This window comes from Dunckerocampus dactyliophorus, chromosome 20, assembly GCF_027744805.1.
Source record: "Dunckerocampus dactyliophorus isolate RoL2022-P2 chromosome 20, RoL_Ddac_1.1, whole genome shotgun sequence".
Classification (NCBI taxonomy): domain Eukaryota; kingdom Metazoa; phylum Chordata; class Actinopteri; order Syngnathiformes; family Syngnathidae; genus Dunckerocampus; species Dunckerocampus dactyliophorus.
The window spans coordinates 13,379,229-13,396,032 of record NC_072838.1 but is presented as its reverse complement, the minus strand read 5'-3'; the positions used below and the strand labels follow the sequence as shown (position 1 = coordinate 13,396,032).

The 16,804-nt window shown below is 41.2% G+C and overlaps 1 protein-coding gene across 2 annotated transcripts in view; it reads left to right on the top strand.

Annotated features, from left to right (window-relative positions):
* Positions 1-16,804, top strand: part of csmd2 (CUB and Sushi multiple domains 2) — a 201,408-nt gene that overhangs the window by 114,289 nt on the left and 70,315 nt on the right. For both annotated transcript variants that reach the window (XM_054764767.1, XM_054764766.1), the window contains exons 16-26: positions 732-926; positions 1,697-1,835; positions 3,471-3,658; positions 4,178-4,366; positions 4,857-4,973; positions 6,470-6,685; positions 6,902-7,090; positions 7,756-7,925; positions 8,047-8,203; positions 8,406-8,597; positions 10,354-10,480. In XM_054764767.1, the coding sequence (XP_054620742.1) occupies positions 732-926; positions 1,697-1,835; positions 3,471-3,658; positions 4,178-4,366; positions 4,857-4,973; positions 6,470-6,685; positions 6,902-7,090; positions 7,756-7,925; positions 8,047-8,203; positions 8,406-8,597; positions 10,354-10,480 (1,879 nt within the window). The remainder of the gene's footprint in view (positions 1-731; positions 927-1,696; positions 1,836-3,470; positions 3,659-4,177; positions 4,367-4,856; positions 4,974-6,469; positions 6,686-6,901; positions 7,091-7,755; positions 7,926-8,046; positions 8,204-8,405; positions 8,598-10,353; positions 10,481-16,804) is intronic.

Below are 16,804 nucleotides of genomic sequence, written 5' to 3'. Positions count from 1 at the left end.
TGATTTCAGAATAGAAACTTTTTAATCCCCAAGTCAAAACTCAACAAAACAAGGGTGTTAACTCGGGTAACAATTTATTTAGGAAAAAGAAAGAAATGACAACACTAAGAAACAGTAATTCCCGGTGACTAGTGTGAATGATGCGAAATTGGCAGTTTTATTAGCATTTTTTTATACAATCCTTCTTCAAGGATTTAACGGGAGGTGAGAGGAGCGGTAAGGAAGATTATACGTTTTTGTCATGTTTGGTGGTCATAAACAGCCTGTAGGGACACATATTACTGTTATAACAGCATTAAAAAGTAATGAAGTCATTTTTGCATAATAGGGGACCTTTTTAATGAGGAAGTTGCAAGGGTTTACTTTAAACTGAGACAACTTGTTGACTGAACATCAGGAACTGTTAATTGAAGATGGAGGCTAGCTTCATGCAAATGATATTGTCATCTCACTAAAGAGCTGCTTTTCCTCATCATTCATGTTAATTAAGGACGCGCCAAACTGTATTGAGATGATTTTGGGTACGTTAATAAATGAAGACCTTGATGGAGGAGGTGAAGCGCCCACTTTATTTGGGTCCGGTGGATCTAGGCGGGGGATTCATCAACACCTACACATGCCAGCTAGCCACATGCATGTCCATGAGTGAGCCAGAGAGTAGCGCAGGTGACGTATTTGTTTACCTGCCTTTGTTCTAGGGTTAAGACTCTCTCCTCTGTGTATTTTTGTAGCATTTCGCCACAATGAGTGCCCCGATCCGGGAGTCCCAGTGAACGGGAAGCGCTTTGGCGAAAGTCTTCAACTGGGGAGTTCCATCTCCTTCCTGTGTGAGGAGGGATTCGTCAAGACCCATGGCTCACAAACCATATCATGCATTCTCAAGGATGGCAACGTGGTGTGGGACAATGCTGTTCCACGCTGTGAAGGTGAGAATTGATATTAGGAATCAACAGCGGCGTACCACAGAGAGCTAACATGTTTGAGAACGGCGCTGCAGTGACAAGCCATTGTATTTTCTTCTATGAGTGTACCCACATTTGAGTGCAAACCATCCCAGCTTCAAAGAATACAGCATAGGCTCAAGGGGCACTAATCAAGTTCACCGTTCATGACACACACAAAGGCAGGGGCATTATTAAAACATGTCATTCCTCTCCTGTGTACCGCAGCAGCTTTGCATCCCCACTGGACCATCCATCATGCATGTTTTTCGTGTTATGCCTTTTATAGATGTCCTTCACTACACTGAGGTGGCTCTTTAAATCATTGCACTTCTAAGGGAGCAGGTATATGGCGCCTTTTAAACGCCGCCTTGTGTACAGTACATACTCGTGTGTTTTGGTTCAGTGTAAGCAGTACGGAGATGGGTCGGTGTCTTGTTACACGTGTGATGGTGCTGACAGCTGCAGTAGGAGGTGTGTAGTGACAGATTTAAGGGAGGGGACATATGCAAAGCCATGGATATATATCATGCATGCACCTGTGCCACAAGCACACATGAGATAAGGGGAGAAATGGTTAACCTTGAGGTAAGCTGTCACCAATTTACATTAGCAGTAAAAGAAATGGGATGGGCCCAGGTTGATGCATGGGCTCATGTATGCACCCTGTCATATATTTGCTGGTGGAGACGTACTTAATTCCAACTCGATCTGCTTTGTCGCCCCCTTTTCTGTCTTCTCCTTCTCTCTGTTAGCCCCCTGTGGAGGGGATCTGAAGGCTCCCAGTGGAATCATCCTCTCTCCTGGCTGGCCAGAACTCTATAAGGAGGCCCTTAACTGTGAATGGATCATTGAAGCTCCTCCAGGCTACCCCATCAAGATCATCTTCGACAAGTCAGCTGCCCGGCTAGCACACGCTGATGTGTCATCACTTTTTTTTGTCTACCGTTTTTAGTGATCTCATATTCTTTTGTGCCTGCTACCCCTTTCTGAGGACAGTCAGTCTAATCTACATTAACATAACCCTCTAACTAAGATGTTTTATTAAAGAACGCTCATAAGTATTTGATCCGTTCATATGATACCCCATCCCTGAGGGATGTGCACATCCTTACACAGGCATCCGCCTGCACACAAAGGAGCTCGTCAAGACATGCACGTAGTTGTGCATGCATTTTCCATGCAAGTGTCTGTCAAGGGACACTGGTTTGAGCGCTAGAATGAGAGACAGCACGCGTGAGAGCGAGAGAGAGACAGAGTTGTCGGATCAAACGCCACATTAGCGTTTCACCAAGGCTCGTCCGCACGTCCTCATCGCCTGCCTTGATAGCACGCTATGAAAAATGAATACAACATAAATGTTTGTTCGTCTATCATTTTTATGTCGCATCAATAAAATATCACAAAACACTTCATTTAGATAACACAGCTCTGAGTCGAAGCAATTTATTCGGGCCTTTTGAAGATGAAGTGGCTCCACTAGCAAAAGGCAGAGACAAACTAGCACACTCTCGGCATGTTGCGCGCACACACACGCACACACAACCACAAGACTCAGTGAAGCGTGCCAAACATCCTTAAAATAAACGTGTAAATTGTGAATAATTTAAATGGGACCAACTGTTTTTTTTTCAAAACCAAACTTTATTCTGCAACATTGCACAGGTTTTAGACATGCATGGCCAATTGTATGAAGTCTTTGTTAATTGTAATTCTAATTATTCTCCAGGTAAGCAGTGTTGCAGTTTGCGGTGGTGTAGAACTGCACTGCATCGTACTCAGCGTTGTATGTAATATCGTGCTGCACAACACATACATTGCATTTAAAATAACAGTGAAACACTAAAATAAGTAAAAACTAATCAATAAAAGAAAACAATAAAAGACGCCAGAGAATAAAAGTGAGTTTTAAGAGGAGACTAAAAGCATTCGACTGTGGGGGCTGTGCTGACATGAGAGGGCAGTTTGGGGTCGTCCGGGGCACCACCAGTTGGAGCTGGGCCCCGGACCTAAGTGCTCGCGCTAGAGTGTAAATATGGATGAGGTCTGTGATGTACTGTGTGGCCAGTCCATTCAAAGCTTGAAAAATGACCAATAAAATGTTCTAATCAATTCTAACATGAACAGGAAGGCGAGAATTGGGGTGATGTGCTCCTTTTTTTGGTTCCTGTTAAAAGCAGTATTGCAGAGTTTGGACTAACTGTGCATTATGACCTATCCTACTGTAAAGTGCATTACATTAGTCCAGGCGTGATGAAATAAAAGCATGCATGACTTGTTCAAAGTGTCGAACAGATAAAAATGATTTGATTTGAGATAATAGCCGAAGATGATAAAAACTCAATTTTAAAAAGGCATTAATCTATTTGTCAAGCTTGTCAAGAAACAGCTCTAAATATGATGAAATGCAGTACACCACTGCAAATAAAAAACAACAATAAAATACTAAGTAGGAAAACATGATTCTCATTAGCATTATTAATAGTGAAATGATGCTCATTTAATTCCGAACCTATTTTTCCTCCTCAGGTTCCGCACTGAAGTCAACTATGATGTTCTGGAGGTCCGCGATGGCCGTTTTCCTTCTTCACCACTAATTGGAAGTTACCAGGGCACCCAGGTTCCCCAGTTCCTCATCAGCACCTCCAATTTCCTGTATCTTCTCTTCTCCACCGACAAGAGCCACTCCGACATTGGCTTCCGAATACGCTACGAAAGTAAGCACTTGGAGCTCCTAGTCGATGCATGAAAGATGATCTGATTCGCCTCAGACAGACTCAAATTAGAAGCAAGCAGCAGTAACACGTGAACATAAAATCCCCCCTGCTGTTTCTTAAATTCAGCATGAAGCTTGTCCTGCTGGAACACAGAGTTAGGCAAGTACATGAGCTGAGATAAATCAGTCAAATATACACTCATTCACGTACACAATTGGTCACCAGGTTCTCATTTCCTCTCGTTTAGCTCACACTGGCATCCCTTTGCAATTCTTCTGTAGGTAAATCTTTGCAAAGCTTGAATAATTTACTTTGAGCCCTACTTAGACAGAAACATTGCCGAGTGGGAAAGAGAACTCAAACTTCTCATTGGTTTGTCGAAAAAGGATGCTCCAGTAAATAATTAATCGGGACTGCTTTGGAAAACCATGCTGCATTTAAATATTCTTTGTCCCCTGCTTGACCTAATGAATTAAGCTGATTATTCTTCACGTCTATTATGTTTGTGCTTGTTTGCAGCCTTGCAGCTACAGTCAGACCACTGCGTGGACCCTGGCATACCTGTCAACGGGCAGCGGCACGGCAACGACTTCTATGTGGGCGCTCTGGTGACATTTAGCTGTGACGCGGGGTACACGCTTAGTGATCCGGAGCCTCTAGAATGTGAACCCAATTTCCAGTGGAGCCGCCCGCTGCCGAGCTGCGATGGTAGGCTCCAGACTGTTGACCTAAAAATGAGGACTCGCATGCCAGATTCCCTTCCGGTCATAAATGGGATTTAAAAAAGCTCGGGTCCGTTGTTATGCGGCGCTATAGATGAAACATTAAGCACTTTGCCTGATATTGCATCACATTTAAATCACCAGATATGTCAGAGTTATGATGAATTCCACATATAATAGCATCCCTTCCATCGTTTCTTGTTTTAGACTTTAAAAGTTTCGACCTCATTTCGTCATCAATGTTTTATGCGTGTGGCAGTGAGCTCGCCCTTTGATGTTTTCCACTTTTTCCTCAACTGTAAATGCTTTTTATATTTCAAGACAGTATTGATTTTGCACATGCTTTAGCAATATTGATGATAGCACTCGGTCCTTTTTATACCTTCCTGAAGGGCACTTGTGGGGAAATGTTTTTTCTTGCTCATTTTTACGATTTTTAAGTATTCATCGACTTTGTTTTGTCTGCCTGCCACCAGCACTGTGTGGAGGTTACATCCAAGGCAACGTCGGCACCATCCTGTCTCCAGGATTTCCAGACTTCTACCCGCACAACCTCAACTGTACTTGGATAATCGAGACCTCCCATGGCAAAGGTGAGCAGACGGTTTATGTGTCGACGTGTGAGAGCAGTCAGAAACCATTTGCCTGACAATGTCATCGCCGCCGTGGCATGAGTGGCCGTTATGCGTTGTCGAACAAGCTTCTTTGTATAAGAGAGTAGTGCTGATAGGCTAGCCTAGGGCAACAGTGCCATGGGATGACTCACTAGTCATGTCAGCGTTGGAAAATGACAGCCATTTTTGCAAATGCTCACTCATAGCGCCTGATCTACTAAGATCCCAAATAACGACCTTTATCTTGCGTGAGCAAAGAAAAAAAATTGCACGCGCTGTTCGTGGGCATGTTGCGGGTGATCGGCTATGATTGCTTGCACACTTTTTAACGGGTGTAGAAATGGTGCGAACAGCTCTATTTAAATTGGGTTTTGCATTTGCTACCGGATGGACCATAAGCAAAAAATGAAGTTTAAAGTCACGGAACTAGAGGTTTTGGTGGCGGATGCAAATGAACACACTGGTGAACACTGCATCATCATCACAATAATGCTATATTAGTGTAGTTTGTCATTTAATATACATATTTTACACTACAACATATCGTGTAAATATACGTGTTTTACACGATTAAATTGAGATGCATGTGAACATGCGGAAAATGTACTTGTATAGCATTATCTACTTGGGCATTAGCCAGACAGCTGCATAGCAAGGTGAAATCCACATCAAATCTACACTCTTGTGCTAAGGGACAGGGGTGCACAGCTCTTGTGGAGGGCTGTTGTCCAAACATGTTGACAAGCGCAAGGAAGATTGTCTCTCTCCGTCGTCTGTCATTGCACCGATGCTTCCTTCTCAGTGATCGCAGCTATTTGTGCATAACACCCCAGTTTGCACCGAATACATTGGTTTGCAATTGCCTTACAAACATGTTAAAAATGGATGCAAAAATATCTACCATACTAAAACATGTTTCAGATTTGATAAATCACATAACGGGTGCTAAATTATTACTTTTGCATCTCCTGCTCCCAGTGTTTTGCACATTTTTTCTGCATATATTGAGCCTATTCATGAAGACACGCAAAATAGATTGTGATATTTTACTCATTTGACCGATGCAGTCCTCGGTGCACCCTGTTAGTAGATCAGGTCAAGTTTGTACATATTTTTATACATGCAAACCTTTCTGTCTATAATGTGTTTTATAAGGATGTTTGATTCATAACAGATGGTCATTTCTTTGCGATGTGCCGTTGAGGAACATCACGTTTACACTTGCGCGATTCCATATCTCTAAAAAGAAATGGGATAAAACAGAGTTGATGTGTTACAATTGTGTCAAATGCAAAATATTTCCATTTTCTAATAGGGAGAGAAAATAATAGTGAATGTGCAACAATAGATACATGCCTGATGCAGCGATGAAAGAAAAGGACAAACGATGAAAAACAAGTTTTACAAAGAAAATTCCTCATTTAGAAATAGTTTTTAATGCTGTGTTCACACTTGTCACTTAACTTTTTTACAAGGTGTCCAGTTTACCTTTCACACCTTCCATCTGGAGAGCCCTCACGACCACTTGTTGGTGACGGAGAACGGCAGCTTCTCTCAGCCCCTGTGGAGGCTGACGGGCTCTACTCTGCCGCCGCCTCTGAGTGCCGGCCTGTTTGGGAACTACACGGCTCAGATACGCTTCCTGTCTGACTTTTCTGTTTCCTACGAAGGGTTCAACATCACTTTCTCTGGTGAGTTAGGACTATTTTGTTGGAAAACACAAAACCCCTCTATAGTACTGTATATGCCCTGTATGAACAACAACTGCATTATACATACCCTGCTGCAAGACTGCAACTGCATTTTAAAATGACTTGCAATTGCATTTAATTGACTATTGTGTTCCAGGAGTAAATGCATGCCCATCCTTAATTATGTGCACATCTTTCTGTTTTATGTTTTTGCAGAGTATGATCTGGAGCCATGCGAAGATCCAGGAATCCCACCCTACAGCACCAGAAAGGGCCTTCAGTACGGGGTGGGAGATGTGCTTATCTTTTCCTGTTTCCCAGGTTACCGACTCGAGGGTCCTGCGAGGGTGGTGTGCTTAGGGGGCAGGAGGCAGGTGTGGAGCTCCGCTCTGCCAAGGTGTGTTGGTAGGTGGTCACATGCTTTATTTTAGCTTTCTTCACCCATTTCCCCTTGGACTAGTCATACCACCACAACAGGCCTTTCACTTGCACATGAACCAAATATAAGACAGTCAGAAAAAGACAGGTCGTCTTATAGTTGGGGTCTACAGATTTATACATCCATCAAGTGGTACCGTTGTTTGGTTATATGTGTCCTGCGACTGGCTGGCGACCAGTCCAGGGTGTACCCCGCCTCTCTCCCGAAGTCAGCTGGGATAGGCTCCTAGTGAGGATAAGCGGCATAGCGAATGGATGGATGGACAATCACATACTTTACAGACAGTACCATCACATTTCTGGTCATTTCAAATTTTGTTTGCTGTGTCCCAAAAAAACAAAACTAACACAATAAGTTCCCTCCTATCCTTGAGTGCGCTCTGAAAAACAGATTTCAAGCAGATTGCAGTATGATTATGTTTGATGCACAATTTGATGTTCAGGTATAGATGCTGACTGCATTCCTCATCTCATCCATCTCCTCCCATTTTCCCTCTGCATGCCAGCATAAATATACATATTGTATGTGGTAAGTTTCAATCATATAGCGATTGACATGTCCTTTGCTCTCTCCAAAACCTTCACCTTCCCCTTCCCCACTCTCCTGTCTCCCCTCCTCTCTTTCTCTCTAGCTGAATGCGGCTCCTCCGTGACTGGCATGCAAGGGGTGCTCCTCTCCCCCAACTACCCTGGTTACTATGGCAACAACCATGAGTGCATCTACTCCATCCAGACGCAGCCGGGCAAAGGGATCCAGCTCCGAGCTCGAGACTTCCGACTGGAGGAGGACGATGTGCTCAAAGTGAGGGAAGGGGAGGAGTTTCCCTCCCCTTAGTGTGTTTTTTGCAGGCTTGTTAGCACAGCTACGTGCTCACCGCTGAACATCTTAATAAAGATCCCCCTCTCATCTTGCTGTCTTTCAGGTGTTTGATGGCAGCAGTAATACGGCTCGTCTGCTCGGAGTGTTTACGGACAGCGAAATGCTTGACACAACCCTGAACTCCACATCCAGCTCCATGTGGCTGGAATTCATCAGCAATGCAGACAATACCAGTAAAGGCTTTGAGCTACACTTCACTAGTGAGTAGCAATCTATGGCAATATACTGCATGGTGTTGTGGAATACATTAGGCGACATTGCTTTTTCTGTAGGAATGCATTGCTCGAAAGGGCTGCAAAATAAAGCTTTTGTGAGATCGTGTTGCACAAGGACACCTTGTTCGTATTTACTGCCTATATCTCATATAAACCCTCTGCCCTTCTACTTCTTTCCCCTCCCAAGGCTTTGAGCTGGTGAAGTGTGAGGATCCAGGCGTCCCCCAATTTGGGTACAAGCGAGAAGACAAGGGTCATTTTGCGGGGAGTACTGTGTCGTACAGCTGTGACCCCGGCTACACCCTAAAAGGCCCAGAAGTGCTCACCTGCCTGAGGGGGGAGAGGAGGGCATGGGACAGCCCTCTCCCGCTCTGTGTCGGTGAGGCAGATCATCCTTAGTAAAAATGGTCGTCATTCTGCTAGAACATATTTGGATCTATTGTCAAATGTGCGCAGCTGGTGTTCCTCACACAGACATTTGTTCATAATGCTTTGGTCAGGGTTAAAAACAAAGAGGATCTCCTTTTAATGACTTTGGATGATGATGTAGGACCACTTGTTTAGAAATGGAAGATTTTCATAGTTAGAGCATAGAAAACCTGTTTACGACCTTCTAAATATGTTTTTTAACATTATTAGAGCCCTCTAGACATGAAATAAGACACCTATAGTCTTACTTGTATTACCCAATATAGTAGACATAATAAGTGTAAATAAGACATAAATAAGACTTGTGCTTGTATGTGTGTAAATGTATTCCCTAGAGGTGCTGAGTGGAGGGCGGACAGGAAGTGAAGTTGGAGGTTTAGAGTTGACTTTTAGCTTGGCGTGGATTACTGCAGCTACAGGAACCCTTCTTTTGATTAGGGATTTGTATTAGGGATCATTGCGCCTGAGATAATTCCAACCTGCAATAAAAGCCGGTGATCAAGTCAAGTTACAATAACATTAGTAACACCTAGTGACCAGACTACAATACATCCACAGGGTTTTTGAATGCGACTTCTGAATGCCTTATAGTTGTATTTTAGCTGATTTCGCCAATTGTATGCTTGCAAATGCTCAACTTGGGCAAAACATGTAAAATTTTCTTCAATATGCATTTTTTTTTTTTTTTACTAAGCGGCCGTATTAAAACACGAAACAGCAAAATTTATTAATGAACCTACATTTTTCAAAAATAAAGGGAACACTTAAACAACACAATGTAAGTCCAAGTCAATCACACTTCTGTGAAATTAAATTGTCCAACACAAACTGACAATCAATTTCACATGCTGTTGTGCAAATGGAATAAACAGGTGGATAGCAAGACGCCCCCAATGAATAAAAACACACAAATAATAATTAAATACATTTTTTGACTGATTTTGTTGTCAGCACATTCAACTATTTAAAGAACAAAGTATTTCATAAGAATATATCATTCATCCAGATCGAGGATGTGTTATTTTAGTATTCCTTTTATTTTTTTGAGCAGTATATTTTTGAAAAACAATGATAGAGTGAAGCCGCAAAATTCGAAGTGCGAAGTGGCCAGGCACCACTGTAATATCAGTAATAACTATTTTCATTTAAGTACACCTGCAGTTCACACTGATTATTTTAGAATCCAAGTAAATAGTAAATGTCACGTACTGTCGGCTTTGTAGTATTGGAAATTCAAAATTTATTCCCCATCGTATCGTCATGTATTTTGTTATGTGAAATAGCCTCTTTCTTTTTGGAATTGTTACATTGGTGTGGTGTGTTTGCTCTTTTTATGATTTGGCAGGAGCCATTGTTGCTTAAATGCGTAGTACAATGAGTTACTTGAAGAGAAAATGAAAGAGAACTGTGACTAGGCAGTTAAAACCATGCTGATTGGTATTAATGGTATTAATAATTATTTCTCTCTGATGGTCATTAATTTTTATTACTAGCTCCCCTATTATATTTTTTGCTTCACTGCTGAGCCCATTTGTTGTAGGCCCATTCTTATTCTCCTCACCATTGCATCTTGTATAATTCTCCCGTTTCCGTTTTTATTCAGTATGAAAGAACTATTTCCCTCTCAAACAGCACTTTTCTTCCAAAATATGAAATAACTACTTTTCAGTATGTTATTCTCCACTTATGCGCCCTTCTCTTTGCAGCTGAATGCGGGGGTACCATCAAAGATGAACCCACTGGTAGGATTCTGTCTCCAGGCTACCCAGCTCCGTATGAACACAACCTGCACTGCGTGTGGACCATTGAGGCTGCGCCAGGAAGCACTATTAGGTTTGGACAATCCTCTTTGTTTGGTGCGCTTGCGACTATTTTGATTACGTTTTTGGCTTCCGTTCAATATACTTCCATTTGTGCAGTGGTACACACATCACTTCCACGGGCTGCCATCAATCACCTGTGAGTTGATCTTGGCCAAGTAGTGACTGCCTTACACGTGGATGAAACGACACCTTAGATTGCTTGGATTGGGATAATTGTAAAAAATGAGGGTGTCACTTGTGAAGAATGTGGTGGATGAGGATGTACTGCGTAGTATTTTTTGGATTATTTTCATGCCCCGATGAACGCCGCTATATTCAATAAAGTATTGAGTCTCCTGGTATTGCAGTATCAAACCCAAGTCTCTAATCAAAAAACAATGACTGTAGGCAACCTCCTGATGTCGAACTCCACAAGACAAGATAGCTGTATTTGAAGTATTGTGAGTGGTCGGCATCTACCACCCATATCTACCTCTGCATGCACTGTAAAATGAGTTGTTGGTGAAACTCATGTTTAAAATTAACTAATCAGCGCTATTAGTATATATTACGGACAATAAGTCTCACCTTCCTTATCAAAGGCTGGATCTTGGCTCCATTTTGGGTTATTTTGCAGCTGTGCTCAAAAGTTAAGAAGAGATAACTCATGACGAGATGGTGGCCGTGTTGATCTTGCTGCCACATTGTGTCAATCACGTCTTCAATGAAGGCAAAAGTGACCTTAAATGTTCATTTTATTTCATTTACAATCTATGTGTATCTACATGCATTTCCAATTGCTTTCTGCAGGTAAAACTAGAACTGGAAAACGAAAAAAAAATGTTTTGTGTTAACATTTTGGCTTTCTGGAACGGGTTAATTGGATTTACATTATTTCTTATGGGAAAAATTGATTCTGTTAGAGTACGTTTTGGGTAGAGTCAGACCTTCTGGAATGGATTAATTATACTAAGCAAGGTTTCACTGTATAATTTTACATATTTTTAAATGTTAATTCATACTGACTGTCATGAACTAACATGTGAACAGTCAGTAGCCAGTCTCAGCTTGTGACAACTATGAGACCGGGAGCTTGGTGAACTTGCTTCCCAATAACTTGCTTGTTGGACTTGCTGGTTTATAATGTTAAGGTATGTTATGTACAACAGTTAATGTGTTATGTAAACACATGAGACACCAATTCAGGCTATTGTTAAGTTAAATAGTTTGCCGTTCTAGATTGTCCTGATATTGAGTTTTGTGAACTTAATTTACTTAGGAGAAAAAGACATGTCTTTTTTGCCCCTTCATTTTGTTTTAACTTATTTGACTTATAGTCCTGAAAATATGGTAATGCTGGCTGAGCAGTTTGCTCCTTACTGGGTAGTACAACATTGGTTCTGTCGCAGTTGTGCTGTGAAATATTCATGTTAATAAATGACCATATGGTTAAAGAGAGCTGCTCTTTGCTTTCCCACTGATTCCAAATCATTATTAAATAAACACATTACAATAATTAATTCATTTTAATTGTTTTAATTCAGAGTTTTCACATTTTGTAAATAACAGCCTTTCTCCAATTATCAGCTGCTTAAAATGAACACCCCTTCCTATTAGGGGTTTTGGTAAATAAATGAGCCGGCTAAACTTTTAGCATTTACGGGATTACATTGACTGGACTCTCATTCAAATTGAAGAGATAGTGTGCAGCCTCCCCGCTTTAGAGATTGATGTGGATAGTTACTGCTTTCTATTAATCTCAGCTAACAAACAAAAAAATAGTAGGAATTGATCCATTGTCTGTGTTTGTTTTTAGAGCTCTTATAAGTCCCTTGTTTGAGCAATATTGCCATCTACTTGCAGTTGTTAATGTTGTTTTGAATAAAATAACTTGTTTTATTTGCCTGTTCAACCGCCACAATCCAAATCCCTGGCAGTGCTTCCACTACTTCTTCAAAGACACTCTCAAAGGTTCCTGCACAGGCAAAGCAACCAATTTGGTCTCTGGATACCTATGGAATAATGCAAAGCATGCAGCAGTGCATTAGTAAAGCACAGTATACATATGAATGTGCATTCCAAACAAGGCAGTGCTCTTGCACATGAAAATGAGCCTCAACCCTATGCTTCATATCTGTTTGGAAGAATTAGCCTTCAGGCATGTCAATACCAGTGTCAGTCATCTCTGCATGCTCACGATATAATGAGAGCATGCGGTATTATTGTACATCGCTGTTGGCCTTTCTCTTCTTCTGCAATGTATATAGTTGGCTTGTTTGTTGTATTCTCACTGTGTCACATATATTTCACATCCTTGGGTCCCTCACAATTCTTTGCGCATTAATGACTTTGGCACTTCTAATTCCCTGCCGCTCTTCTGTCAGACATACTCAACATGCATGCCTCTGATTCTGCCTGTGTAATTCATTATTGAGCAGAGTATGCATTAGTCAAGGGAGCCCTCTTATAGCAAAGAGCAAACCTGAACGTATAGCACACTAGTCGAACATTTCTGGGTTGGCAAGAGAGTGGTTCGGAAACACAGTGGAAAAAAAAACTAAAGAAAAACCTCCTGACTTGATGGAGAGGAGTGTGCAGGTGGGAGGCAAAGGTTATAATCAAGAGATGCGCAGTAGCGATGAAACTATAATTGTAGAAACCCCTTCAGAGTTGAGCTTATTAGGAAGAAAGTGGCAGTATATTGTGGCCTTTAATTCCCAAAATACTTTTCTTGTGGTTTGCAGCTGTTGAGAATCAATGTTAGCATTTTGTGTGGTGTTTGCGTGTGCTTTTGTGCGTTTGTGATCTCTCTGTGCCGTCCGGCCTCCTCCCCTAACATGTATGTTAGGTTAATTGAAATGTCAGCCCTGTGACTGAGTGGCCATTTGTCCAGGCTATACCCCGCCTCTCACCCTTTGTCAGCTGACACAGGCTCCTCTGTGACCCTACACAGGATAAGTGGTGTAGAAATTGGATTCATTGTGAATGAGCAGATGTTCTCTTTAGAAATGCATTGTAAAAGACAAGTCTATAAGAAACCAATACGTCCAAGTCTGCCAGGACACTGTACTGGTAATTGATTTGTGCTATATGCACTTCACCTCATTCAAACTTTCTGCTGAATTATGCAATTTCACACCCTTACGTGTTGGAAAAATACTACTATTTCTCTGAATTGTCTTCCTGTTATTGCATGCTTGTGTCTGGACAATCATTGCTGAGTTCATGTGTCAAGAGAGTGGGTTGTTTGTTGTTGTTGTTGTCTATGCATGCGCCATCCCTGCGGTGTGTATTTGTTTCAGCCCTGATTGATGATCCCACAGGGACCATCGACAGGTTGGATTCGTACACAAATTGATAGGGTCAGCCTATAGCGGGACACGAGTGTACAGAGTGCAGTGTGATAGTCCATGGGAATACTGATGATTTCTTGTGGGACATTATTATATCTATTATTAATATTATTATTCAACTTCTGCAAAGGAATTGGCCCCATTGCCTAACCCTAACCGCTAACCCACACCATCTCTCCTAATTAGTTAAGAAATTGGCAGTTAAAGCTATGTTATGATCTACACACACACACACACACATGCATAGACTCCTACATGTATTTATCATCAGCATGCACACACACACCAACCTATCCACAAGCCTCCCCACAGGATTCATGATTGCAGCTCGACTATTTTGTATTCAAAGCACTCCCCAATTCTCTCTCTGTTTCTCTCATACGAATACAAAACAGATACAGCAGAATCAAAAGAGACCCAAGAAATCGCTTCCTTCCCTATCGCTTCCCCTCAGAGCGAACCCATGGAACTTGATTGACCTGTTTTAGCACATTAAGAGGGGACAAGTACACATAAGTTGAAAGCCCCCGGTGCTGGAACGCTTAGAAATCCGACTTTCCACGATTTCACAAATTTGCACGCAGGGTGACACACATGCTTTGTCCTAGTGAGGTGTGCATTAAAGAACGGGTGTCTAAAGTGTGGCCCGGGGGCCACTTACAGACAGTGGCTGTTTTTTTTAACTGGCCAGACGCACATTCTTAAAAAAAAACAGCAGCTGCAAAAATGGAAAAATCTGCAATAATTTTACACCATTAAAGTCAAAATATTAATAGAAAAGTAATTTAATGAGAAACAGTCTGAATTTTACGAGAATAACGTAATGTTATGAAGAAAAATGTCATTTTAGTCGCATTAAGCTGAAATATTAAAAATAAGTTAGGTTCTTAAAGTAGCAGTATTATGAGAAACAAACCAATCAAAATAAAGTTGTCACTTTAGGAGAATTAGATTGGGGAAAAAGTTTTAATATTATGGGAATAAGATCGTAAGATTACAAGAAGAACATTTACAAGAAGACATTTGAAATACTGTAGTTGGAAAATTAAGAAAAATATGACAGGATGGAATTTTTAGAATAAAGTCAAAATATGAAGGGAAAAAAGTTGTATTCAAATGAGAAAAAAGTTGGAATCTTACAAGTTGAAATATTAAGGAAAAAATTTGTTATTTTTTAAAGTCGTAATATTAAACCAAATACAATTATAATTTTATGGGGAGTTTATGAAGATGATTTAAAAGGAAAATAAAAATATTTTGAAAATTTAACAAAAAAAACAAAAATGGGAAAAGGCCGCAGTTCATACTAATATTACGCTTTTTCGCCTTTATCACAAAGCTGAGGTACAGTTGTTTTGTTCTTAAAGTACTGTATGTATCACTTTTATACCAACGTGTTGGTTTGCAAAATATCCAAGTGGCCCTTGCATCCTTTCATTTTTCAGTGTGTGGCCCACGGTGGAAACCGTTGGGACACGCCTGCTTTAGAGCAAACCAACAACACATCTAATCCGGGCTTGCAAAATATACTGTAGCTACCTGATTTTTCACCAAGTGATAAGGGTGTCCTTATCAACATCAACACTGCACTTGTATCCACGTACCACAGTCTTAGTTTCACTATCTGGTTATCATATCCTGCAACCTTCACTCCCAGAGAGTGACATGGAGAGACAGGCTATTGAGATCTTTTATAAAAGAAACCAATTATCCAAACATGCAGCCCGCATCCATCTCCACAGAAAACCCTCAATCCTTTACTTACTATATCAGCTTCCTGTCCTCCCGCCACCATCCACCTTTTCCAGACAGACACCCAGCAATGATTAACATTGGTCTTATATGCAGCCCCTCCTACGCCATGCACTTTCTTAAGCCGTGCCTTTCCACCCACCTTCACCAATGACGTCTTGTCATTGAACAGATAAATCTGAAACTAGAACTTGATGCCATTTGGTGTCTGGCAATTCTGAAGGTTGTTTTCAACAAACGGAACAAACGTTTTCAACAAAAGTAAACCACGAGCATGGACCAGACATGCAACAGAGCTACTCATTGACACTTTGGACACAATTTGGACATGTTCACTGTGAGGTTTACCCAGTTGTGTCGCCAGCTATTTAGACAATGATGGCTGTGTGTTGAATCCTTTTTAGTGGATAATAAATCTATTATAAGCTGCACACTGATTACTCTTAAGTTATATCCAAGTTCCATGTGAGGGGGGTACTTACTTTTGTGATATGAAGAGGTGAAATGTATCTTGGGCTTAATTGTTGGCGAGATGCAATAGTCACATTAGGTTTCGTGACTTGTTTAGCTTAGTACTGTATGTCTTTAATCTTCTTGAACAGAGTGTATGTACTGTAATGCTAAAATCCATCTGCCCTTTATCCATACTAGTCCTCCTGGGATTAGCATTACTAAATGGTACAAGTAGGAAAGCTCTGTGTAGATATCAACGTATACTATGTGAACATGCACGAGTTCCGCCTCTTTGCTTCATTTTGTTCCTCGCACGCTTTGTTCACACGCATGGCAACGTGTTGACTACACGGCATATCGGCCCCTCGCAGCACATTGCCGAGTAGCCTCTGGCTGCTGCTTGCGCATCAGACGCTCTGGGAATCGGATTCTGACACCAATTATGCAAACACGGTGGGAAGTTGTTACTAAACGTCAACATAGCAGCGGGTTGCTCTTTCTCCTGTGCATCATTTCAAGCTCAAAGGTTCTGAATTTGTGTGTTGTGTGTGTGTTGGGTTGATTTCAAAATAATACTTTGGGGAAAATGGTTTGGACTACTAAAAAGACAAATTTCAACATCAACCACTGCACAGAGCAACTCCATGTAACTTATAAAACTACAGTTCTTTTTGTTCTTGCAGTATTTCAGTACATCTGCCAAAGAGTTTAAAGCTCCCATATAACCCATTTTCCCAACAATTTCAACAGCGTCAATAATATTTTTCAAAAATATATTTAAAAAAATGCTGTTACAT